The 27,086-nt window shown below is 37.0% G+C and overlaps 4 protein-coding genes across 5 annotated transcripts; all 4 read right to left on the bottom strand.

The window, feature by feature from the left end:
- Positions 1-105: 105 nt before the first annotated feature.
- LOC121991827 lies at positions 106-7,268 on the bottom strand. Its single transcript, XM_042545886.1, has 11 exons — positions 7,131-7,268; positions 6,299-6,724; positions 6,082-6,202; positions 5,063-5,148; positions 3,661-4,072; positions 3,486-3,586; positions 3,073-3,139; positions 2,324-2,551; positions 1,342-1,791; positions 777-849; positions 106-493 (listed from the first exon to the last, which is right to left on the bottom strand). Exons 2-11 carry the CDS (start codon positions 6,691-6,693, stop codon positions 270-272), a joined length of 2,157 nt encoding a protein of 718 aa, XP_042401820.1. The 5' UTR covers positions 6,694-6,724; positions 7,131-7,268; the 3' UTR covers positions 106-269.
- Positions 7,173-10,003, bottom strand: LOC121991837 (pathogenesis-related thaumatin-like protein 3.5). 2 transcript variants are annotated; one of them, XR_006114743.1, is made up of 4 exons: positions 9,653-10,003; positions 8,584-9,250; positions 7,355-7,562; positions 7,173-7,270 (listed from the first exon to the last, which is right to left on the bottom strand). XR_006114743.1 is itself a non-coding variant. In XM_042545897.1 (3 exons), the coding sequence occupies exons 1-3, from the start codon at positions 9,708-9,710 to the stop codon at positions 7,415-7,417; spliced, it is 873 nt and encodes a 290-aa protein (XP_042401831.1). In that variant the 5' UTR covers positions 9,711-10,003; the 3' UTR covers positions 7,173-7,414. The 2 variants fall into 2 exon arrangements, 1 of the variants encoding a protein (XP_042401831.1); XM_042545897.1 differs by having other exon boundaries at positions 7,173-7,562.
- A 511-nt stretch (positions 10,004-10,514) lies between these two features.
- On the bottom strand, positions 10,515-12,397 carry LOC121991849. The gene is made up of 3 exons (XM_042545911.1): positions 11,535-12,397; positions 11,094-11,279; positions 10,515-10,984 (listed from the first exon to the last, which is right to left on the bottom strand). The coding sequence occupies exons 1-3, from the start codon at positions 12,048-12,050 to the stop codon at positions 10,694-10,696; spliced, it is 993 nt and encodes a 330-aa protein (XP_042401845.1). The 5' UTR covers positions 12,051-12,397; the 3' UTR covers positions 10,515-10,693.
- A 589-nt stretch (positions 12,398-12,986) lies between these two features.
- Positions 12,987-22,575, bottom strand: LOC121991857 (nicotinate phosphoribosyltransferase 2-like). The gene is made up of 15 exons (XM_042545918.1): positions 22,315-22,575; positions 21,085-21,229; positions 20,067-20,186; positions 19,768-19,902; positions 19,624-19,685; positions 18,310-18,385; positions 17,943-18,044; positions 17,144-17,260; positions 15,860-15,918; positions 14,754-14,928; positions 14,408-14,542; positions 14,245-14,343; positions 13,917-14,025; positions 13,464-13,576; positions 12,987-13,342 (listed from the first exon to the last, which is right to left on the bottom strand). The coding sequence occupies exons 1-15, from the start codon at positions 22,467-22,469 to the stop codon at positions 13,265-13,267; spliced, it is 1,680 nt and encodes a 559-aa protein (XP_042401852.1). The 5' UTR covers positions 22,470-22,575; the 3' UTR covers positions 12,987-13,264.
- Between the last annotated feature and the right edge of the window lie 4,511 nt (positions 22,576-27,086).

The following is a 27,086-nucleotide window of genomic DNA, read 5'->3' on the forward strand; positions in this document are numbered from 1 at the left end:
CAAATGATATCAGCTTTTTTCCTTATTATAATTTTATTAAGTAACATTATAATTAAAATTTTAAAAACATTTCGTTAACATTTTCAAAAAACTGATAAACTCAGATTTGAAAATTCCACTTTTACTTTTGCCTTCTCAACAAGAGGAACAAAGTGACTCTGTTTATGTTGTAAACCCAAGAAATACAATTTCTCTACTGTACAGGACAATGTACAAATGTATCGTGTGGAATCTGCGAGATGCTGAAGGCAACAGCACGTCTGATAGTGCTACTCCACCCAGTTAATGTCCAGGTCCTTCAGTTTCAAAACCCATTTCTGTGTGTCTTGAGCAATCATTGGCTTGCTTGGCCTCTTTGTTGCTGCAACATCGCTCTGCTCATCTTGTTGGATGGCTGATCTTTTCCTAGGGTATCTCAGTTCAAGCGATAGGAGGCGGGACACCTCCTGAAGCCCTCCCCATTTTTCCAGAGCTCGAGCTATGTCATAGCGTCCTAGCAATGAGCAGATGTAGAAAAATGAGATGCAACCAATCCAAAAGAGGTGAGTGATCCCATGGATGATGGAAATTTAACTCCTTTGCCACCCCAATAGCACCTCCAATGAGTTGCTGTTGGGATGTACATGAATAGAATATTCGTTAAAAAACATTGATTATGAACTTGTTTATGTTCGTTTGCTTCTAGACGAATCAAAGTGAAAGTCTGACCACATTTACATACTCAGGCAAGTAACATTAGCATCCATGAAAAAGTAAGAATTTTGTCTGTCACTAACCTGCACGTTCCAAAGACTTCCTAGTGGGCATGTATGCAGGATCCATTCCCCAGTTTTTCTGAAACTGACTAATCTGAATAGTGGAAGCAAATAGTTTCACAAATTAATCAGTATAAGGCATCTGTAATTGGAGGTTTATAACATGCAATTTATGCTATAAATCTCTCAATATAAACCCCTCCCCCATTACATAGGTGGGGTTTATAATTTTTTTTATAAACCTATATCAAAATCTTGAGACCAGGTTTATAAAAAAAAATAATGAAGAGAGGATAGAGAGAAAATTTTAAAAGAAGTGGAGTTTTTAAAAGGGAGAGGTTTTATGATAATAGAGAGTGGTTTTTAAAAGAAGTAAGGTTTTTAACTTTTGATGTGATAATGATGTGGCAGAGCATAAATCTCTTTAAGAGGTTTACGACTGCGGATGCCCTAACATGATTTGCTAAAGATGAATAAACACAAAATACGATAAATTCTAGCAGAAAGACTCGGCCAGATTCCTTGACGATGATTCAGATAACTTATACACAAGGTGAAAATATTGACAGTGATACTACTATTTTACCTCCTCCTGTAGATTTTCTAGGTTATCCCAGTAACCTCTGGGCTTTCGATGTTTGTAGGCAAGGGACAAGTTCATCAAGTTTGCAATCCTCCTAAATCCACCCATGCGAGTTATTGCCTTCTCGATATCCACTCTTCCGTGCAAGCGAAGCTGCTTTCTCATTGGCATAAACCCATCTTGGCCGTATTTTGAAATAAATGATGTGAGCTCCGTTTTAAGAACTTCAATATCTCTTTGTAAACCGGGAACTTTTGGTCTTTGCCGAAGACTATGCAAAGAGTTACCATCAAGGGCAGGCTGATCCAATTCATCCTTAGTGTCATTTAAAGAACTACCATCAGGACTGATATGGTCGTTGGAATGATTCTCTTGGTCACTATTCACAGATACTTTGTTTTCAATAAAATCACGGATCGAACATAAATTTGATGGTAGATCTTCATAAATAACCTGAAAATAGAGAATTTTATTATTTGTCACTCTGAGAGAACAAAATAAACACACACGGAAGACCAGCTAAATTACTGCAATTTGTGAGACCAGATTTCCAGGTCATAATATATACAGCCATTTGACAGTGAGTACTTCAAGTATTTGAAATCTAGTAACACTTAAATTGTCTAATATGAATGATATTGTTATTCTGCTCATAAATAGACCTCCTTAGTGGAAGAAAAGAACAGAGTTTAGCTATCTAGGATTATGATCATGAAGGAATAAATATAGCATCATCAAAGCTCATAATCACACGAGTTTAGTAAGAAATTAGAAGAGGAAATGAAATTTAAACTTCAAATATAGTCTAATCTGAAACTATTTAAACTGGCCCTCAAACCTGCACTATCACTATGAGTATCAAATGTGTTGCCATTTCTTGAAGAGAAATGATATAGCCCTGAGATATCTAAATGGAGTGTTTAGACATCATCTTCCATCCATGATTTTGTGGATAGGGCAGTGAAAGTATCAAAAATGCAGATACCTCTTCCAAGATAGCTTCTGAGAGGAAGCTATCTTTGTGCATTCTTGATTCTACAATATACTTTAACAAAGTGTGCTGATCTCCCAGCTGCTCCAGAATCCAATTCCCCTGAAAGGAGTCAAAGTCCCCTTCAACTTGCTCAAATTTGATTCTGTGCTCAAAGTCTTCACACAAATCTAACACCACGCGTGCATGAAACACCATATACAACAGGCCTTTGCAGCCCTCCTGCAAACATAATTTACTGAAATTTAAGATTCTAAAGGCCATAAAGCTACAAACATATCTCAAGAAAATTTATTCCATGAAGACAAAAGATGACAGTTTAACCAGAATACTCTGATTAGCAATCAAAGAATAACTATAGCAGATCATACATCAGAATACTCTGATTATCCTGGTCATGTCTTATTAACAATACATTTAACTTTTAAAAATAGATTGTCAACAAAGAAGCTACAACACCATAGTCAGTTCATATAATCTCTTGCAACTTCCCTCCAGCTCAAACACCATAAAGAAATGCAAAAGAGATAATTGGCATTCATAACCTTCCTCTGAAAGGTTCTAGTGTCAACTACTAGGAAGGCCAATGAACAAGTAATTAGATTTAGCATCATCACTGTATCTAAGAAAGTCATCATCAGTGTAACTAAGAAAGTCGACATGTAAGATTGCAATAAATAAGATTTTACCTTAATAATGATATTAGCAACCAAATGAAGCAAGAGTTAAAGGTTTGTTCCTACCTGTAGAATGCGAACCTTGTTCTTTTCCCTATAGAGAATTTTGCTAATTGCTAAATTTGGAACAATCCTGTAATAAAAATGTTTGATTAGAGGATAAAGAAACAAAAGCAGAAGGAATGAACTAATAAGAGACTGTGTCAATAGAGGTTGGTGGAAAGAAGAGAAAAATACAGTGGATGATCATAGCTCAAAAATAAATAAATCAAGCATCACAGTGGAACTTAAATTTGTCACTTGACATTGATAAAAATCATGGTAGCATAGAAATTCTGATCTAACATTTCGGAATGCAAATTGAAAAAAGGAAAATACAAACGAATTTTGCTACTTTTAAGGGGAAAACACTATGGAGAACATTTCATCTTGGATAGTTTACTTTAGATGCCCATGCAAGTACAGATAAAAACCCTTACTCAGGTAGTGTCTCATATGCAGTTAAGACATTCCAAACTTCTCGAACTGGTGCCTTGATTGTAACACTAGCCATAACACACCGATGAGTCCCTCCATTTTCCTTCATCCATAATCATTAAACAAATTAAGATATCAATACATAATAAAATCAAACCTATTAAGAAAAATGATTACCAACAGGCCATCAATCCTACGAAGATGAATTTCATCGACCATGCAACGCCTATCAAGTCTGCATGCATTTCCATAAACACCCCATTTTGCACTCCTCTCAGTTGATGGTGAAGAAAGAACAAAACCTAAAGGCTCCACGGGATCTTCCTTTAAGGTATTGGAAAGTGTCTCAGTACTGGATGTAGAACCAAACCTACCCAAGGATGATAAATATAAGGCTCTTAAAGTTGTACCCATTCCATTTATAGACATAATTTCCTTTTGAATTTCTTCAAATATTCTCTCAGCTCTCCAAGCAATTGCTCTTAGATTTACTGGAAGATCAGATCTGATAATTCTCTCAAGAAAAATTGTTGGGAAGTTAAATCTAGGCACAACAGTCACTTCATATGATAAAGTTGCCATTGAAGACCTGCAAGCCAATGAATTAGATGATAGGATATAAATTATTTTAACAATGTATTTTAGCAGCAAAAGAAAGAAACATAGCAAGTTTTAAAAAAAAAATACATAAACACTTAAATAAAGTAGAAGAGGAAAGGAACATTGCTAATCTTTTTTAAAAAATTATATGAATATTGAAATATATAATATCAAAAGAACATTTGTCAAAAAATTCACAAAGCAAACGACGTCATAGCAATAGTTCATCTATCCCCATTGATAAAAACATTTTGTATTCAATCAATCAACCTAGCTTCAAATATTATCTTCAAACCTTGTGTTTCATGTCCCTTGTTTAAGCCCTTCATACAGGCTTTGAGATCAACTTGTAAATGATCAGTGGCAGGTACCAACCAGATGGACTTAAGCAAAGAAAAAAAATGACACATGGGAGGCATGACATGAACTGCAACATGACTTAACTATGGGATAGTTTGATGATTTAATTAACAATTCTAAATCTTGTGGAATGTTGCCAAGATCCAAGCAAGGCTAACTTTCAGCAGAGGAAAGGGCTCGCTCCAAGATATTTGACTCAACAATCAGTTACAGCTGAAAAATCAAATGTATAGCTGATGGTTCACAAGTGCTACTAACAGAGACAGGAAGTTGCTACCAAATTAACCTGAAAATTCATGAGTCTATAAGAATATCCAAAGTTAATATTAGAGCATAATTAATTGCCATTGAACAAAAGAACCTAAGAAGCAATTCCAAACCAAGCAAAGTCATACTATTGAATGTGAGTGTCGACGGTTCAATGAACTACATTTAATTGTTTAAAACTTATAATCATAGTGAATTCATTACAAATTCAAAAATGGTTGCAACTTTCATCAGCAAGTTCATAGATAAACAATTCATAAATAGTGAGAAGGGGAAACAAAATGATTAATCATTGTGCATTAGTAGCATCAACTTACAAGAAAATTGGTGCTAGACTTCTAGTCAAGCATACCTTGGGCCTGCTTTCACATTCCATTTCCCTTCAAACTTATCAAAATCTCCATCAACCATTGAGAAGTGAAGCTCACTCCCATTAGCCTATGCAAAAATCCAGGTACGTATGTTGGGGGATCAGCTATCAAAATGACAAGCCAAATTAATAAATCCTTAGTAGACAAGAGGAGGAAACATGCCATGATGCAAAAAGAATATTTCTACTTGCATTGCAAAATGTGTGACGCAATAGCCATAGGCCAGGAAACACCATAAATATTTGTAAATTGATGAGTCTTACATTTTTTGAATAAAATGGATAATGTGCAAGAAAGGGATACTTCAAGATTACATAACACATTTTTATTATTCGTTTATCTTTTTAATGATGCAGAATGCATCAAACACTCATTGAAAAGAAATAAATAACTTTCTGGATATACAGTCCAGTGTTGATATCTTTATTAAGTTCCCGATAACTTTTTTTTTGCTCAAACAAAAGGTTATTGCCAACTCTTATGTGCAAAAATTAATTTGTTATGACTGTTAATATTGAACTTACAAGCAATGTCTACACATCAATATTATGAATCCTTGAGCATGGAGCTGCATCAAACATACCTTCTTTTTTGGCTGTTTGGCCAAACAAAAAACTTGTGTTCAGTAAGGTACCTAACAAACCTTGAAATTACTCAGCAAGGAAACTCTTCTCAACTTACACAACCATCAGGTGCTGGCTAAACTAGTAATATACAACTTTGAGTAGTATCTTCACTTATCGATTAATATAATTAAGTAAAATTACTCTTCGGCAAATCATTGTATTATGCTGGAACTTCCTGTACTAATCTATCTTCTTCTCTTTGTTTTCAAACTGTGAAACAAACTCGGTCATCACTCATCACTTGCAAGTTGTAAACAATTTCGTGTAGTCTTAGCTTATGTTATTACATCATGGGGGCACTGTCCAATTTAAACTCAAAATAGGGAGAAAGAACCGGCTTTAAAGTTGTTACTTTTATAGATAAAGGAACATACAGAGTTCGGAAATTCCTGAAGGTCCAAGACCACGCGAGCCTCGATGTTCCAGTATAGCGCACGCTGCAACCCTCTCTGCTCCAACCATATTCGCCCCTTATGCGGACAAGGGATTCTCTCACTATACCACATATATATTAGAATACAAACAAAGCAACAAAATAGCAAGCAAAGATTTATTTTTTGAACCATCTAAAGAGAAAACAAAAACAATTACCTATAGATGAGATTAGGGATGAAATCAGCGAGCCGCTCGTAATCCGTGAGGACGCTCCACACAGACTCGACGTCTGCATTGACGAGGATCCACGCCCTAACACGCCTCTCCCGCCAAGAGACGACGTCGACTTCACAGTTCACTTCCTCGGTGCCTCCCACTCCGCCGGATCTCTCCCCTTTTTGAGCTCCTGGCTCTGTTTTCTTCCCCCTGTGTGGGTGGTTTTGGGGGCTGGGATCGGCTCCGGCGAGCGATCGGGAGAAGAAGGCCCTGCGATCGGGGAGGGAGGCCGGAGGATGAACGAAGACAATGCCTGGGCTTATCCTGGAGGAAAGCGAGGGGGAGGGGAGGCCGCAGAAGGCGGTGTGTCGGTGCAGTGACGCGGAGGGTCTCATCTCATGGGAGTGATCTCTGCGCCGGTGCGGACTGCGGAGTGAAATAAAGTTTTTTAAAATAATATTTTCCTATTTTTTTAATCTCTTTTAATTTAATATATTTTTTTGTTTTTATTCATGTTCCTAATATTTTGTGTGGCTGAGATGGATTGGGCTGGGAATAAGGCCTTTAGAGCCACTCGTTACGCTAGAAGCATCGTATACGTGGCGCTTTGTGAACCATTAACCAAGCTCAATTTCCCTGACACCCACAGTACAGTTCGATAACTAACTATAACACATTCATAACTATATCATATTCATAGAAAATTTTCTCCAAAATATATATATAATCCACTTGAATTCACCACTTCTAATTTGTGTCTGGGAAGAAATTTAAGATCAATGGTAACTAATCATCTTGAAAAAATAAAACTTTGATGAAAGGGACTACCAACCATTTGGAAGGAGGAGATGTTCATAGAAATACACTTATGGACATTCAAGTCTGTTGCTCTTAACATCATTTCATAGTGCTCTTTGCAAAGCAAAAAAGAAGGCATGTCACATTCCCACAAGTAAAAGCATGATTCTTGAGCTGTGAAAAGAAGATACATTATCATTCCATCATGTCCTTCCCAATTAACTACTAGTTCTCAACTTTGAGTAGAGGATCCTGTACCTTCGAGGCATCCTCAGCAGCTTTATTTTCCAAACCAGATACAAAGAAAAGAATCGGTTGTCACAGCTTCAATGATGGCCACAACAAGCCCGCAAAGAATAAGAGCAATAAAAACGGCCATTTCCCTGATGATGCTCTTCTGGGCGATCCACTGCAAATTAGCTTGTTGATGTGGTAGGTGCATACCCTCTGGCTCTTCTTCTGGATTCTGCGATAAGCAAGTCATGAGATAAATATTCCAGAGAAAACCTTTTCTTTACAATCAAACGAAACAATAGCAAACAAGGTGTGGATTTATCACGACCATTTGTTCAGCTATGCAACTGGACTAAAACATGAATCTTGCAATTTCAATGCCAATAAGAAGCATAGTTATCTCAGAAACCATAAGATCAAGTATCAAACTTGGAGAAATATGACACATGCTAAAGTTTAAAATCCATGAAATACTCTTCTATGAAAGCAAACTAAGAGAAGATTAGATCATACTTGTAAGTGGCATATAATGACGCAAGATATCTGAAACCAATACATCTTACAGAAATAATCACTCGACTAAGTACTTAATTCATGGTTTAATATACCATGTCGGTATGAGATGGAAGAACCAATTGAAAGCTATGAGATGTCTATCTGTATGAAACCAATACATGACATCAAAACTTGAGTTATAAGTTAACGGTTCAATCTATAGCTGTACAAATCTTTTATGAAACTTCAATGTAGCAATTGTGTAAATAAGAGTTATGAGATAATTGAACATCAACTCAGCAAAGATCCATGTGTCTGTAGGCCGATAGTATAACGAGCCTTACAAGTGGCTGACAAGGATTCTATTGACTTGGAGTTCTAACCATATAGTTTTACTACATCTCTATGTTTGAAATTTTATCATCCGAGAAAAAATAGGGATTTGGAATGATGACCAAATGGGTTGATATTGTGATCCCAAAATCACAAAAGGACAAATATTTTTTCCAAACAACCATTAATTATACACCCCTTGAACAACCATGGACAATAGGCCCCTAAACAAAAATCGATTATACAACCCCTATAATTTAAAAAAAAAATGAAATGGAGTTTGAATTCTCACTTTAACAAACAAAAAGTGGGTGATTCTTCTAAATTATTTTCTACGATGGACTTAGGAACTTCTTTTTCTCTAATCTGTCGGAAGATGAACGTCAAATTGCAAGTGAAAGATTGATTCATTGATTCAAGAGTACCTTTGGGAGCAGAAGGAGACAATGTAATCGGCGTCGTTGCATGTAAAGAGGCTCGTCCTGTCGTCGTATGCGTAGCTGTAGGCGGAGGGGCACTCCTTCTTGAAGGGTTTGGAGTAGTTAGTGGGTAGGCACGTAGCCGATCCGAAGGTGCCTCGGCAGCAGTACTGATCGGTATTAAACACGTCGCACGCGCTCCGGCAGGCTATCGTTTGACCATCGGCCTTCACCGCAAGCTCCGCCGGGCAGCTGTCACGGAGGTCGCCATCGCATCCGACGGAAACACAGTTGCCTCCACCCTGCGCGTTCAGCGGCGTCACCGTCATGGGCAGGTTGAAGCCGTCGACGAGGCTGACGTCGTAGAAGTCGGGGGAGGCGAGGTTGAACTCGGCGAGCGTAGCCGGAGTCTCGCCGGAGGCGCCGCACTTTAAGGTGTTGCCGCAGGAGCCGGTCTGGCACGAACCGGTGCCGCCGCTGTCGAAGTTGCAGCCGGTCCTGCCCCAGATGCGGCCGTTCCACCCGACGGAGGCGGTGAACACCACCGACTGGCCGGGATTGAGGACGAACCCGCCGCCGTCGAAGTCTTCTCCCGGAGTGATTCCCGGCCAAATCGTGGTCTTGCAGTAGTTAACGATGGTGAAAACTCGCGCCTCTTCTGTTCTCCTTACCCCTGTGCCCCAAACACAAAATAATCGTCCCCATATTCTTATTAAAAAAAGCAAAATTAGCTTCAAATTCCAATCTATTGATTGAAGCGACTGAATCCCTCCTAGATCATTACAGAAACCAAGAAGAATACTAGATAAGAAGGATGGTGGACACAGAATCTTTTTTCCCTTTTGAACAAAGAAAGTATACAAAACCGGTTTTTGAAAATTTTATTGCCTGGAGAAGGTAGTTCCTCGCAATACATCTTAGGGGAAGAACTTTAAAACTTGGTGGATATATTAGGTTATCGAAATCAATCTGAAAACATCATTAGAGAGCATAAATAATGCCTGTCAAGAATGAAAATAGATCACAAAAAGGTTGGAAAAAGTAATCCCTAATCTATATCGATCGAATCCGAAACCTGATAAGAAGAGGAGGGTAAGAAGCTTGAGGAGGAGCTTGACATGGTTGTGATCCATGTCGCCGTCTTCTTCTTCTTCTTCTTCTCCTCCTCCGATGGCCGTGATTAACTACAAGGAAGTAGAAATCGCAGCAAAACAAAAGGATCGATTATGGTGACGGATGATTATAGTGAGGAGAAGAGAAGGGAGAAAGGGAAGGAACGCAAAGCTTCGGAGCGAATCACAGTGACGAGGCAGAGAGACGCAGGGCTCGCTCTCTCGCTCGCTCGATCGAAGAGTGGAGTGGAGCGGAGCAAGTTAAACTTCTCGTCTCGCTGTGTGTTTTTGCTTCGCAAGCTTTGACTTTCCCTTCTGTTTGTTTCTCCGATTTCTCTTTTTTTTTTTGGTTTTTTTCGTTTAATCAAAATGAGGAAATTCCATTTTTGGTTAAAAACTTGTGTCGATTTTGTTCATATATTGGATTAGTAATTTTAAAAAATAAATTCATTTTTAAAATCATTTCAATTTTTTACGGAATTTAAAATACGAAATTATTCAGAAAAAAAGTTTGTGGATTTGAATTCGTGTACGTATTCTTTTAAGTGACATTTCGTGATGAATATATCTATTGGACAACTATTTCTACTCACCTACGCTACCCATTAAAAATTGAAATCGACTCAGACGGCTAGTGAGAGAAAAATGACAGAAAATTTTAAAAAAACTTTAAGTTCTGACATCAACACTTAGATTTACGATAATATTTATTTATTGATCATTAAATAATTGTCCATATGCACAAATATAGGTTAATAAATGTGTGTATTTACTTTTTAAGTAATAATCCTTCTAAAATGCAAGAAGGAATGCATTTATTAAAAGTGAAAGTCAAAAATAGAAAAACTTTTATAAATCAAAGCAAAAATTATTATACTCCAACATTCAGAGCGTTCGACTTGTTTTGGCTTAGAAAAAGAAATATAAAACAGAGAAATTATCAAAATCAAGTTGCTACTAATTTAAGGGGAAAAAAATTATATATATGTATAGCTTCTTCATTATCAGTCGTACTGGCAAGAGTTCTTTAAGGAAATAGGGGAGCCGAGCTTTGCGGGGTCCATCGTGACCTGGCAGTAAACGCCCACGTGGAACCTGGGCTTTACCAGCTGGCCTAGCACGTAAGCCCTGGCTTTGATCACGAAGCTGAGGCTCAAAGGGATTGGGTTAGGCCCGTTGGGCCGTCCTGATGTGCCGGTGAGAATCGGCCCGCCACCGTACAAAGGCACCTTTCTCCCTTCCACCACCGCCACCACGTTTCTCTGGCTCTTCCTCGACTGGTAAAAGTTCTTCATCTGTAATGGTTTTTTTTTTTTTGTTTGAGGATTTATAATGTATTAAAGGTGTTTTCTAATTTTGCAAAAAAAAAAAAAAACAGAGGGAAATGGAATCGGGAAGATTTACGTCTCCGGTGGCGAGGGTGAGCTGGGTGTAGTCTAGCTGGAGGGAAGTGGAGCTGACGTGGACGCCGAAGAAGGAGCCGGTGTTGCGGAAGGAGAAGCTGACGGTGGAGTTGAGGGTGGACATGTCGGTGGGGACCAGCGACGCGTCTGTACCGGCTTGGATTATGAAATTGTGAAACGTGATGCTCTGCGACATTGATGCAAACCATTAATTAATTAGCTGTAATCACAATACAACCCAATGGCGTTTTGATTTAGATCATTAGCGAGAAAACAACTAATTATCTACAACAATTGTAAATCGATATCGTAATTCGTGACTACCAATTCAAATTTTGCTAGAAAAGTAAATTATATATTTATATGATAGTGTTTTAAAAAACAAAAACAAAAACAAAAACAAAAAATTGACTCCGATGAACGATAGAAAGGGAAAGCGAACCTTCATGGTGACTCGAGGCTTCTGCGATCTGCTGGCGCCCCAAAGAATGAGAGCGAAGAAGGAGAAGAGCACCGCGAATCCGAGGACGAAGGCCAAGTAGTAGCACCTCCGCGGCAGCCCCCGCTGCTCCTCCTCATCCTCCAGCAGCCCCTCCTCCTCGATGGTCGCGCACTCCTTGCGCTTGCCGATCCGGCCCCCGCGCGTCGCCCCCTTCTCGTCCGCTACGTCCGAGCCCGCCGCGGCGATCTTCCGCCCGCGGGCGCCGGGCTTGATGGATCCGGAGAAGCGGCTGGAGGAGGAGTCGCGCGAGTGGGGGCCGATGGAGGAGTGAGAGTGCCGAGGCGGCGAGGCGGTGGGGCTGAGCGCCGGGGTGGAGTGGAAGGAGGTGGCGGTCTTCTCGCCGTCGTGGGAGTCCCGCGAGGGGCTCTGCACGTAGTATACCGGCCTCCGCGGCGAGCGCGGCGGCGACGAAAGGGCGAGGCTGCTCGTGACCTCGGAGTCCGTCTTGGCGTGCATCTCGGCGATAGAATGCTCGCTGGGATCTGAATCGGAGAAGTCTTATGGAAGCGGAAGCAGTGAATTGTGGGCGGATGGAATTGTTTATGAAATGCATGTTGAGTACAGCGCGGTGGCCATGTGAAGACTGAAGCGATTCGCTGTGATGTGACAGGTCAATCACGCCGTTTGCTGCGTTAATTTGGGATGGCGATGCTTCCGTGAAATTAGTCGAGATCAGAAAGGAGGAGCCTCTCCAGTCTCCACCAACTAAACTAAACTAAACTATGGATTTGAACGGTGGCCCTTTCCTATGTTCTTCCATGAAAAGCCCTTTACCTTTACCTAGCCAGATTCAGATAGAGTTGGCATCATTCACGGATGTTTAGTTTGCTATGAAAGATGAAAAAAAAAATCAATTACGAGGTCAATGATGATCTTCTAAAAAATTTTAATTTTTAGTAATTTATGTCCAGATGTCATTATTCTATTAAATGAATTATGAATGTTCACGATTTCTTGACTCAAAGATCATCCAAAGAGTTCCGAGTGTGTTAAGAAATTATCGGAATCCTCTAGAATAATTGACTTTCTAATAGGTTCTTAAAATATAATTTGAGATTTTAATTTAAAATTATAAATTAATGAGTTATGACGCTGATAGTTAACACATGCAAAGAGTAGTTTAATAGTTTATATATATAATGAAGAGCAATTAGCTGTAATTTTAATAAATTAGGAGAACATAAAAAAAAGTAAAACTGACTTGAGCACATTAAAAATTGGCCATGTAAGATGATGGTTGTAAGAATTGTAAAAACTATAGCTAAAAACAATTAAAAGACAAATAAAAACTCCAACTAAGATAATAAAAAATATTTATTCATATGATTATTAGTAGTAATATAGTTTTGCTTGATAAGGAAATAAAAAAAATCACAATTTGAAAATAAATGATTAGTGGAAAAGGGATTAAAATTATAATTGGTACATTATGATGAGATTTAATAAATAAATACACGCCGCTTAGTTTTTGAAGAGAAAAATGGATTCTTTCCCATATTTAGTGGTCAGTTTATATCGTCACTTCATTATAGCAATCGAAGCAAAAGTCAGGCCAAGAACATATAAAGATGCATTTGGAAGATAATCCAAAAGTCAGGCCAAGAACATATAAAGATGCATTCGGAAGATAATCCAGAATTCTCACCGGCAAGCTCTCAAGTTTCTTTCCTTCATTGGAGCTCACCGACAGGTGCTTCGTTCAGCCACAGGAAATGAATGAAATCGTACAAATTTGCACTCACACTTACCTGCTCGTCATGAAGTAGAAACGGTATTAAGTGTCCAGACAACAGCAACAACAAAACCAGATTGACCAGTTCAACTGGAAAAACTATACTACAGATGGTTTAAATGTAGAAGGGAAATAACCTTGTAGGGTGTTGGGTTCAGCCGTCTCATATGATCCGGCCGCATCTGCTCCAAATGTAGCAAGCAGCGTTCTCGGTTTTGCTCCAAAGAAAGCAACTCTGCTCTTGGTTTAACTTCAAGAGAAGAAAACCCAAATCAATTCTTTGATCATGTTTGATGTTTGAGTATGCATTGAGTTCAAGGTTAGAGTGAAACCTATTTTTAAAAACATGCAAACTCTGGCAAGGACATCTCGACTGCAGTAATAGTTGATTTTTTATATCACTAGATTTTATCGAGATAGGATTAGTTTCGCCCAACGTTATCTAGTTACGTTATTAGTTTTCCAGGTCTTTTTCAATGTTAAGAAGCCATACACATGAAAGGAATAAATGAACACATTAGCCAGCATGGTCTTCAAAAAGCAAAATGGAAAGGCTAGTGCATGATGAGTCTGGACAAATAAGGGTTAACCTGAATTTCCGGGCCAATAGCACTTCAATAGCTCCTCGACACACTGCGGCACAACATATGCCCTCTTAGATTCATTGAACGGATGGCGGCACAATATCCTCTCCCCAACCTAGCATGTAGGAGAAAACAACACAGCTTTTTTATCATTAGGAGGTATCTATAGATAGTTTCACAATCTCTCTGGGAAATATTATTGCTATTATTTCTTTGAAAAACAAAAGTAACTACAGTTTGCAATCAGATTCTCTATTTCAACCTGAGAACATCATTTACTCTAAATAAAATAAATTCTCAAGGCTCATCACTTGGGTCAGTGAAGAGAAACTACCTTTGGAGGTGGTTCATCATCTCTAGTCATTATATCAACCAAAGGGTAACCTTCTCTTCCATAGAGCCTGTAACATCGTTTTTTACATGGTATCGAAACCTGTAACCAGAATATGTTTCAGTAAAATATAATTACAGTGCCTAGATTTTTTGCATAGGCATACCTTTGTTACATCTTCGGAGAGTTTGATGCGAGGCTGATTATTTATCTCAACTAGCTTGAATACACAACCAAGAGCAGCTTGAGCATAACATGTGACAAGATATGTGCCAATTCCAAATGCATCTATCTCATGACCCTGTAAACGAAATGGCAATATCTCTTCACTAATGACGGCACACTAGTTGGTATGGAAACTAAATTTAAAAAGTAAAGAAATACAACCATGTTATGTCCACTATGAGAAAAAATAAGGAAACTTGAGTCTTTAAATCAAGTTAAAGTAAGTTGGCTTAAAGAAGGCCTCTGATTCTCTGATTTAACAGAAAAGTAGTATTACTGAATAACACCTGCTTGTTCAAGGCATCAATAGTTTCCTCATTCAGATCATTGCTAGCAGCGATATTCATTTTCCCAAAGCCAGGCAGACCAAATTCCATCTCTATTGCACAAAAAAGTTTCCGAGCTTCAATTGACAAATATGCAAGGTCTCCAGAGTCCAACCTAATTCCAATTGCTTTGTACCTAAATCATAGGCTAAAGTACTGTCAGGACAGATGATTATAGTATTAATTGCAATAAAGGTAATTGTGATTGTACTTAACAACTTAATTAAAACAAATACATAGCAGACCAATATTTTAAATATTTATTGTACTGAACAACTCGATTAAAATTCCAAAGAGATTTGTAGCAACTTTTTGTGAACATCGTTGAATTAACCATGAAAAGAATGGTCAACAAAAGAATATGACTTGTTTGGAAAACACCAGTAGTTAAATAAACAAACAAAAAAACAAAATTCTGCTTAAGAAAAAGGTTGCTGTCCACTTCCTTACCCTGTTATCCAAGATTGCATCTGATTTTAAGTGGTCAAAGTAAATTTTGTTAAATCCAACTAAATAACAATTAAGAAATATTTTGCATCTATACGACCAATTTTTTTCTGCTTTAACAATCTGTCACAGCACCCAAATCTAACCATAAAATCACTAAACTAGATGAAATTGATGGAGGGAAGGGATAAAGATCCCACAAAAAGAGAATAAATATTCACATAAAGAAAGACAAGCTGAAAATTTTATTCAGAACAACTTTTGCAAACTCCACTCAAAATAAACATTGAAATACATATTTACAATAGACTCTGATTGAGATTATAATTATTCTCTAATTATTACCAAAAATGCTAATTGACTCTAATTTACCAAACAATAAAATCAAAATTAATTTTTTATATACATATGTCAATCTTAAGTGATTCTTCAATTTCTTTCCTAATTTGCACAATCCATTTTCTAGAAACAATTGATGAAGACACGACCCAATTGCCAACAAGCTTTAAATATACTATGAGAAGTATTTCTGATAACACACCATACAAGGATACATGGATAAATATGAATGATTAAACAAAGTTATCAATTTTCAAAATGTCCCAACTCCCGAGACTTACCCAAGATCCCCAAGTGCTAAAGCTACTGCACAGAAGTTTGGCAGTCCACTCTTCATAACCTGATGATAAAACATGCAGATATTCCATTGGATGATCATAGTTATATAAACTCAGCAAATTTAATTAACCTTTCACAGGTAGCATGTTCAGTTCTTTTACATCATTAAATATAGCTTGTGCACAATTTTAATATGGAATCTTGAGTTATTCAACAACAAATTTAAAGTGAAGATTTATTCTGATCATAATCAAGTATACAACTACCTAGTATACAAAAATTGTTGCTACAGGGTATTTGATTTTAAAGTCTTATTGCCAATTTATGTTACCCAGTGAACCACAAAGTAGAAACAAAGTGATATAGCAATGACAATAACTCAATGCACCAGAGATAATTGAATATAAGGGTTCCTAACCATTGGTATACCAACAATGAGAGTGGTGGTTCATTGTAAAAATATGACTTACCCATCCCCAAAAAAAACACTTACAATCACCCCAAATAAATCTAAATGAGTTTTTTAAAATAACAAAATTTTGTATTAGACAATAAGTCACAAAGGTTAAGTGTTATTTATTTAGATATCTAATTACAGCATCCTATGACAATTGGTGAACTCTTTAATAATACCTACTTATTCTGGACGTCCTTGAAGCCATAATTTTTAAGTGCACTTACTATATCAACGACTTAAAATTAACCTTCATTGCTTCTGTCCACAGTATGTGTTTATGGCATCAAAAACTATGTGACTTTTTGTTAGGTTTACCCATTCCTTCATTCTTAACCTCAGTTAGCAGTCAAGTCATGAATTGGTAAAGGTGTGTCAAAAGAAATCAAACGGATCAAATTAAATGCCACAATATGCAACTGGAAATTCAAAATCATAAAACAAGGACCTTCATGGTTGCTGACTTTTATAATCGACCAAATGATTCTTAACAATGCTACTATAGTTAAACTCTTAACTTCATGTGGATTTCTTTAACATTTAATTTGTATCCTAGCTACAACTGAGTGATGATACATTAACCATCTCCAAAAGTAAAATAAAAAAAATTCTTAAATGAGTCCAGCTACATACACAAAAATAATGTCAGAAATGTTCATATAGAAGTTCAACACGATTGTGATAATGCTTCAATATCGATGCTTAACAAAATGCTTCCTAATTCCTTTTGTTAAGTAAACAATTGTTATAATGATATATCATGTAAACATTGCTACCTATCTTGTGCATTGACAGACGGATAGCAATGCATGGACTAAAAAATACTGCTTACATCATATGTGTCTACTAGGGCAAGGAAACTATTTGGAAAAGCCAAAGCGTATGATGTGAAAGCTGCCAGCTCACTTTGATTCGTTTCACCAAAAGCACCATGCAGTGAATTTGCCAGCTAAAAAAAATTAAGTTGGATATATTAGCAACAATTGTATAATTATACAAGAGATTTATCTATCATACATTATTCTTAGTGAATATCAGAACCATGACGGACTGATGGGAAATAATCCTATGAATTTCTTGCAAACTAAACTGAGTTGTAGTGAATATTATTACAAACAAAACAGTTAAATGTATAATAGAGAGATTATGGCATATTTTATTTCTACTTTTCAAATTAAATGATTTGAAAGAGTAATCATTTCTCGGAACTTGTAACTCAGGTTAACATCATTATATCAGCCTTGACCAATTTCTGTAAGATACTGGTTCTTCAAGTTTGCAAATCCATTGTCTGATTATGAGCACCTATTTGAACATCAGCCATTAAAATGTTACAAGCTTCTATGGAATTCATCTCCTATGGAAGGGATGATTACCAAATAGAGATGATACTAAAATAAAATATTAAGAATGCTCCATTCAGCTGAGCTTTATAGAACTAAAGTACCAACATGGTACGATAAATCATGTTTCATGCACAACTTTTAACACTAGTTAATCTCAGCCTAAAAACCATGTGTCAACTAAGTTAACCTAATTAACATGCCAAAGTTCAGCAAAGAATATTATTCTGGTTAACATATTTTGAAGAAATCTATCATAGAAATAAAAACATAATAAATATGAACCACCTGAATTTTGCTAAGCCAGCTCCTAACCAATGAAACAAAGTCATGACAGGTTCTCGAACCATCATGAGTGACGAGTGACTTGTCAATGATTTCATCAAGGCCCTGAAAGACCATCAATAGTGTAATTGATGCCACAACAAACATATTGTTTCAAAAGAACTGAACATGACACGGATGTATGTCTTAACAATTACTAAAAAATGATTAAGATACTGAATTCGACAAATCAGTCATGATAGTCGTTCAACTTAAACTATCAGTGAAGGTGGCACCGCTATAAGTTATCAATGAAATGAAGAAGTGAAAATTATATGGCAAAGCCTTTTCTTGCAAAGGAATAATGTAGAAACTGAATGAACTCACTAACAATGTACGAGCTAACAAAGGCATGTGAATGAGTCCCACGAAGCGGTATGCCAAACAGCCTTCCAGCCTCAACATTGCTGTAATGAGCTAAATTAACTTCAACATAAACATCATAAAATAAATATAAGATTATTCTTAAAAGTGACTTGGCATATCTGAATTTATTTTAATGCAGGTAAAATTCCAAATTGATCATAAAGTTTCAATGGCATCTGTACAAAGTGAATGCTACTTACATGTATCCAACTTAAAATGTGAAACAAGAGGAAGCAAGGCAATTTTCTGAAAACCAATAGGAGAAATAGTCCGTGAACCCATAGGGATCAAGAAATAAACAGGCAAGTAGAGGTAAAACAAAAGCTAGTCCATCAAGCAAAAACAGCTTCATCTAGATACAATTGTGCCACATTTTAGAACCTAACATCATGATAAGAAGATTCTGAGATTTTTTAAACAAAAAAGTTCTGAAAATTCCATATCCAATTTCCTAACACCAATTTCTTTATACCAAACTATGGTTTAAAATATTGTTCCATGTCAAGGTTTTAATCCCTAATTGAAACGATACAGTGTCAAAGTCACATTAGTGTGCAAACAACTGGTGCCAAAGGCACCAAGCAAAGGAAGGAATTGGGAAGGAGGAGCAACAGAAGAGAGAGGAGACCTAGAGGGATAAAGGGAGGAAGAGGAAGGAATCAACATACCTCATTGACGACACCCTAATCCTCGTGTTTGTAATTGCTCACGGAGGTAGTCGTTGCTCACAGAATGGAGATTTTGTCTGTCAGTAGGTGGGTGGAAAGATATGTTTCACTTGTGCAGATCAACACTAACCAAGTTTTTCAAACCTTGTACCTAACAGCAAACTAGAACATGGGCCTAAGACAATCATAGTTGACAGGGAAGGTCATTTTAGCATTATAGGATGAGAAAAGAAGAGTAAGATATAAGATTATACTTAAATCTCAAAGTTTAGATTAATCTCATATATCACAAACTTCTTACATATAATATTATTGATCTTTAGTAAGCATTTTTCATCATGTCAAGAGTACATCATATAAGAATTAAGCTTTATGAAGTTCCATTGTCAAATTGCGGCATACTTGTATCTTCGAGCTCACTCTGCAATATTATGATGCAACAAAGGACATTGATATAATGATGCAACAAAGGGCATTGATCTAAGCTAACATGGAAAAAAATTTATATCATACAAAGAGAGCTATGGTACTTGCATAGAGCTTCAAAGTTCAAAGTCCAAATGACATTATTTCACCATATGTCAAACACTATCAAAGATTAAGAAATAAACCTTGTTGCATCAAATCCTCCCATATAGCAGTATCTTGAAGCACTTATTCCTCCATCGGGTCCCTAACAATCACGTCAATAGCAAAAAATACAAAGATGAAAGTTCCATAGTAGGGAAGAACCTTAACAAGGCAACAACAATTACTTGTGCTCGTCGAAGTCCAAATTCAAGTAATGTTTTTGACTTCCCGGAAACAAATCTATGTCTTGCAGCGTTGGTGGCAACTAAAGAGGAATAATTAACAAGATTCATAAATGGAGTTTCAAGAAGCTGAACCACCTGTGAAATAGAATAATAGATATAATATGAAACTGTGAGATGAGCATTTCAAAAGTCACAATTGGGACAGCATAAAGAAGTTTAGTTAGATTGGATAGGCAACTCATTAAGCAAGTCATTGCCAATGAAAAAGTGTGATGTGTAATTATTTAAATTTTACTTACTGCAACTGGTCCCTCAATCCTCATCAAGGGAATCTTAGGAAAAACAACAGAACCTTCCGGGATTGCATAAACCTCTACTTCTGCACAGTCAATTTCCTTTAGATAATCAAAGAACCCATCCTGAAAAGAAAAGTGTAAATTGAACGCTAGTGCAAAAAAAATATTAAAAGGAATAAAAAGCTTTGTAATTTAGAGCCAGTTAAACATAAAAACGTTTTTTCCATGCTTCCACCATAGCAACCAGAGGAAACAAAGTGAAGTTATAAACACATTTTACATAGCCAAATACACTTCTTTGGGGAGAGGATAAGAATCCAAAAGGAGTGGTTCGAAGACTAAAAAAATGTTCAATCAAATGAACCTCACAAAAGGAATAGAGAATTTACTCACTATACCGTTTCTTTCTATAATTCTAGACAACTTGTACCTACCAAGTATGGAAGTCTGTTCAGCACGTAAAATGCAGCTGTTTTAAGCTGCATGAGATCAATAGGTTAAGAAGTCAAGCTAGAATAATAGATTTTGGCCATGAACAAACAAATTCCAAAAAAGTAAGTTAGCCAACGGATTCAATTTAATTCAAAATGTTATAATAGAAACTGAGACAAAATACCCCCACTTAATTTCAACATGATGACCTTTACATTGGCTATATTTCCAACTTATTACCATACAAATTTCTTTCAGGAAAGAATTAACTAGATTGCAAAATAAAAGATAGGAAAGCACAGAACAAGAACAACTACAAAATACTAATATACACAAACACACAAAACAACTAACTTTAACTAGGCAATCACATGGACTAGTAAAATAAAACTACTTCCAATATGCTTCCTACTAACTAGCATGCATTTTTAACCCACTAAAGAGTCATAAATTTATCTTGATTTTATGTATCTTTTGAAGAAATGAAGTATAGAATGTCTATGGAGAGAACTTGTGAAACTGAAAAATGATTATTGCAAAGGAACCAGTTGTATAGTTTATGAGGAACTTGGCATGCATATGAGATCACCTCGCATGTAGGCATCGCAGAGCGTAGAAAAGCAATTTCATAATCCTCTAATTTGAAGTTAGCAAGCAACCTTATGCACTCTTCAAGACCAGCAAAAACTGTGTATTCACCACCAAAAGGGTTTTTGCGGAAGTAAAGATCAAACCTGTAAAGTGTACAGAACAGGAAGGTAGAATTCAATGGAAAACAAAAGACATAATAAAAACAGACTATGATTTCCCTTGTCCATGACAGAACAAATTGACTGGAAAATGAATTGATCAATGAAAGTATCATCAACTTGAACATTTGGGAGAAATTAAAGGGGCTTATCAATGTAAACAGATTCACTATTTCTCTTCAAAATAATCACTCGATAGTATGATATGACAGCGACTCGTATTTATAAATCACACTATAGTATGATACAATAATGCCCCCTATTTATAAGTCATTGATAGCATGGAAGGGGGAGTAATCCCATAATCAACTTATAGGATTCTTAGCATTGCCACAGCTTTATTTCACATTCCAAAATCCACTGCTAGCTTTCATGTACTATAAAATGATGAAAACTGTAGCTTTTAGTTGAAGAATGGGTGCTCCGTGCCCATAGTCCTGCAAAATTGGATAGTGTAGGGTCCATTATAAGTGATTGCCAATTTCAGTGCTTATGTGAAGGGGTGTTCCCCTTGTGCCTCCCAAATGGCTAACCATAGTGTGAACTTTCCCTTGTTCGACAATTGTCAAATGGAAAACCCATTTAAAATTTCAGGATTAAGGCTCATGCTTTGTTTCATGTCTCTTCAAATCCTCATCTGACCAGACGAACTAATAGTTCAAACCAGCAGACAAACACACTATTATTTAGTTCAAACTGAACCAAATCGAAATTCAGTTTGGTTTGATTTTTTGACCACGGGTTGAGAGGTACAGTAAGGTTTACGTTCATGCTTGATTTGGTTGATCGTAGAACAAACAAGACCAGAAAATCATATATTTTCTTTGCATAATAAATATTTACTTTCCAAACACGAGGTTATCGATGTGAAGAAAGATCCATCCTTTCCTAACATAGTCCCTTCACATTACTAGAGCTTGCAAAAGACTAGCCAACCCTACCTTTTCAGGACCATTATACCGTTCCTACTGCTTGCTAGCCAGGCACATCATCTTGAAATCGATAGGTGTGAAGAATGAAATTCAACTACGATAACCTCGTGTGAGATGGGGCGAGTACACAAATCTTACACGGCCTGATCTCGATGCTTGCCGGCCTTCCAATAGGCGTAGGCCATGGTGAACTGGTAGAGGTCGGTGAGGAGAGGAGTGACCATCGGATTTGTCGGTCGCGGAGGCAACGATCGCTCCGCTTCGCCGGCGTTGGATCCGTTCGCGTTTATCATCGCCTCTTCTCTGGCTCGGAAGGAAGGGGATTGGGGATGGGATTTGCCGAGGAATGAGAGAAGGCACCCGTGATTTTGTGGCTGAGTGAAGTGGAGAATATCGGCGGTTGCCTTGGTATAAACGCATTGTGCATACACAGAAAGTTGTGAAAATAAAATAAATAAAAATAATAATAATAGAATCAGAAAATAGATAATGCTCATGATAATATTTATAAATAATATTCATGAATTAAATTATTAATAAAATTTTTATCAACTCATTAGATAAATAAATACATAAATTTATATTATCAAACTCAATAACTAATTAAATAATTTTAAAATATAAAAATAATAAATAATTAAATAAATTTAAATTGACAACTTAATAATATCTAAAGAATCATTTTCACAGTTTAATTTATTTATGCTCACTTCAATTATTTTATTAATAAATTTTAACATTATAAAATTTAACTGACTTAATATATTCATAGCTTAAAAAAAGGCTACATATTCAAATCTTAATTGACTTACGGTAAGAATCATTCGTGCTTTTCAATTTATCGATAAAGTTGAGCTGTTTAGGACGAATTGGACCCATAGATTCAAATACTAGGTACTTATCTGTCAACATGTTAAGCTTCACTCATTTCTTCTCTAAACAAATCTATTTTCTTTTTATATATATATATATATATATATATATTTTTTGATATAGAATATTACCAGCGGACCTAGAAATAATATAGAAGTCAAAATCAAAATGAAATGATAATTAGAGCATCACCCTCATAAAGGATTAGCTCCTCACTTAGCGCCAAGGTCTTCGGTATGAAAGTGGTCACCCCAAGTCTGCATAAATTTAAAAGATCTAGTGTTCCACTTATGGAAGGATCTGATGTTCCATTTATGAATAGTTGCTTAATGTAAATGCTGAGCGGACTTGCAAAGATACGAAACTCAATGTATAATTAGCCTTACAATGTTTAAAGTCAGTTGTCCTTAAGGCCAATCAGATTCAAGGGGCCCAGCTTTCCATTTGTCAAACATAAGTATCAGTATATGGTCTGACGGCACAAACAATGGTTGAATTTAAGAGATTTGTCATTCAGCTCATTGCTTAAGATATACAGGATAAACCCGGTCAATCTTAATGTGTCAGTCAAGTACACCAGACAACTCATCCTTCAAAGGCAGCCTCAACATATAGTTGTAGGTCTCATACGGCCAACAAGAGGGGGCGAATTGTTTTACAAAAAAAAACTCACACCTTTCTCAAACTATTGGGCTTAAACAATTATATACTTAATAAAAAATAATAGAAATAAGAAGAGTACGAGACAAACAAATTTATTTGGTTTATAATCAGAAGATTGTTACTCCAAGAAAAGTAGGCTTACTATGAAGATCTCCTTCTCAAACAAAATATTGAAGGCGAAGAAACCTCATACATGAAAACAAACTTATAAATGAAAAGCAGAATGACATTTAAAGTACAGAAATGTGTTGTTCTAAACTTTTGAGATCAAGGTTTTATTTATATCCAGCTGGTTGAATCTGACCATTTACTAACGTGGCACGATCCAAGCACCCTTAGCATGGCAAAGTATATCTCCACACAACGACCTTTGCAATGGTGCGAAAATAACTTTTTATCCACTCCCGGGCGTCCAGACCCTCTCCAGGTGCCCGGACCACTATGACTGTTGGTGCAATTCCCTTTCAGTCAAGGTTTGACCAGTTTGATATGAAAGAGAGCCAAGTAGGTCAAGGTGACCGGATATTTGACTGGGATGTACAACGGGAAGGTTGGAAGAAGAAGGAAAATTATGGTGAGTGAAGCTAGGTGAAAGTCCTGGTGAGTGGAGTCGGACAGTCGGAAGTCCTGGTGAGTGAAGTCATACATGTGGAGATCTAGGTGGATCAAGGTTGACTGGACACCTGTGTTAAAAAATCTAAGTAAGTCAGTGTTGACTGGACACTTGGTGATGAAAGTCCTAGTGAGAAAAGTTAGGCAAATGGAAAATCCTGGTGAATGAAGTCAGGTGAAAGTCCTAGTGTGTGAAACTAAGCAAAAGGAAAGTTCTGGTGAGTGAAGCCAGACGCGTAGAAATTCAGGTGGGTCCAGAGTGACCGGACACCTGGTGATTGGTAAGTTCAAGTGGGTCAAGGTTGATTAAATACTGGACAAGAGTAAAAAGTCCAAGTGGGTCAAAGGATTGACTGGACACTTGGTGAAGAAGTTCTAGCAGGTCAAGACTGACTATATGCTAAGCAATGAGGAGTCCCAACGGGTCAAGGTTGGCCGGATATTGGGTAAAGGAACCCTAGACTTTGGTTGGAAAGTTAGAGTTTGGTAATAGACTAGGTTAGTCAATTACTATATCTTGATCGATTAAAGTAATTGATTAAGCAACATTCGCGAGTGCCCAGAGAGGGCGATAATCAATTACCAAGCTTAATCGATTACGGCAATCAATTAAGCTCGGATATCACGAATGCACATAGAGTTCGGTAAACGATTAAGCAGGGAAACTTAATTACTTATAGGATATGCTCATGCGAACAAAGAGCTTCCTAATCGATTGGACCAATCGATTAGGCTAGTCAATTATGTTAAAGTGTATACTGAAAGCCTAAGCTTTTGTAAACATTTATTTTGAATAAAGAATCACATTTGGTCAAATTATCTACATTTGTTTGTAGTTGTTCAATTAATTTATATTGTAGATAACATAATATGTGGTGTCACATACAGAAGATAATGTTATCAGTACCTTATAAATTATAAACAGTAGCTCACGACCAAAATGGAAAGGAACAAACAATTGGAAGGTCGTAGTGTAATTAGGTATTAGTTTATCTTAACTATATAATTACACTAGTACACTTAGAGTGTATTGAGTAGAACCATCAGAGGTCGTTTCTTTTATACTGACTTTATAAAGGAACAAAGACCTCAGTTATTATGGAAGTGTGTGCTCTTAATCCTAATATAATAACAAGCACATATATTTGATATTTATTTCTTTAATTTATCAATAGGTGAGATTTAGTTTGATGAATCAATAAGCCCGATAAGTTGGGAAATGATATCACTTATAGTGTGTGTTGTTGATTATAGAAGGAAACTGTGTCCTAGTGATCTAGGTTGATAATGTCCCCAAGAAGAGCTCATAAGGATTGTCATGTTAAACCCTGCAGGTGGATTTAGTCTGACATGACGATAAAGTTGAGTGGTACTATTCTTGGACTAAGATATTAATTAAATGAGTTGTCAGTAACTCACTTAATTAGTGGACATTTGACATCTTAAACACAGGGAGACTAACACACTCATAATAAGAAGGAGCCCAAAAATTTAATCTGGGATTGGTGCGGTAGTTCAATAATAGTTTTCTAGTGGAATGAATTATTATTGATAAAATTAAGTTGTGTGTTCGGGGCGAACACGGGATGTTTAATTTGTTGGGTTTTTCGGGCCGCGAAAACCGCTTTTCGCGTCGCGGAAACCCCGAATCACCCAAAGTCGTAGATCTGTGCAAGGAAAACCGAACGAAATACAAGTACGAGTTTCAAAAAAAAAAAAACCTTTAGATCTACTCCTAGATCTATGTGTTGAGAGCTTTACCCTTGTTGCGTGCCCTTTCGCGTTCCCGCTCATCCAAGGAGTTGCCGGATCTCTAGACCGTCAAGCGTCAGTCCTCTAGAAGTATCCACATGGACACGTAGGTGGAGAAGACCTCACACAAAGGTGTGCTAGCACCTTGTGTGGTCACGGCAAGAGGAGGAGAGGGAGAGAGCTCTCTTGAGGAAGAAGAAGAAGAAGTAATGCCTTGAATGAAAATCAAATTTCATTCACCACTTTTGTGTGGCCGGCCACTCCATGGAGTGTAACTCCCATTCCACATTAATCACAATTAATGTGAAGCCATTAAGAGGTGTTGTGTAACTCCTATGATGTGGCACATCATGAAGATGTGGACCATTACCATTGGTCCACATCTTGCCACCTCACAATGATGTGGCAAATGAGTAACCTCCACTCATTTAATGTGGCCAACCCACATTAAATGCAATGGAGGCTTGTAACCTCCATGAGGTGGCAAAGCAAGATGATGTGGAACAACACCATTGGTCCACATCTTGCCACCTCACTCATGATGTGGTAAAGAGTCAAGGCAAACTTGACTCTTCCTCTTCCTCTCTAGTCAAGTCAAACTTGACTCAATCTCTCTCATGGTTGATCTAATCTAACCATTTGATTCAAGCTAACTTAATGAAACTAATTCATTAAATTAAATTGATCTAATGAGTCATAATCTAAATTAGACTCATTAAATACATGAATCAACTTGAGTCTAACTCAATTAGCCCAATTTAGATTACTCTTAATCCAATTTGATTCATCAAATGAATCTAATCCTCTTGGTTCATCGTATGAACCAAATCTCCATCTAATTGTCCTTAGTGTGTGACCCTATAGGTTCTTGTAACGTTGGCAATGCCCCTAAACTCATTTAGGAGCATAAGTAATGAGCGGTATCTAGCAACACATCATTACTACCCAAGTTACAAGAATGTTGAGATCCAACATCACCTTGTGACTACTAATTGTGACTCCTCACAATA

Source organism: Zingiber officinale, chromosome 1B (genome assembly GCF_018446385.1).
Source record: "Zingiber officinale cultivar Zhangliang chromosome 1B, Zo_v1.1, whole genome shotgun sequence".
Lineage (NCBI taxonomy): Eukaryota > Viridiplantae > Streptophyta > Magnoliopsida > Zingiberales > Zingiberaceae > Zingiber > Zingiber officinale.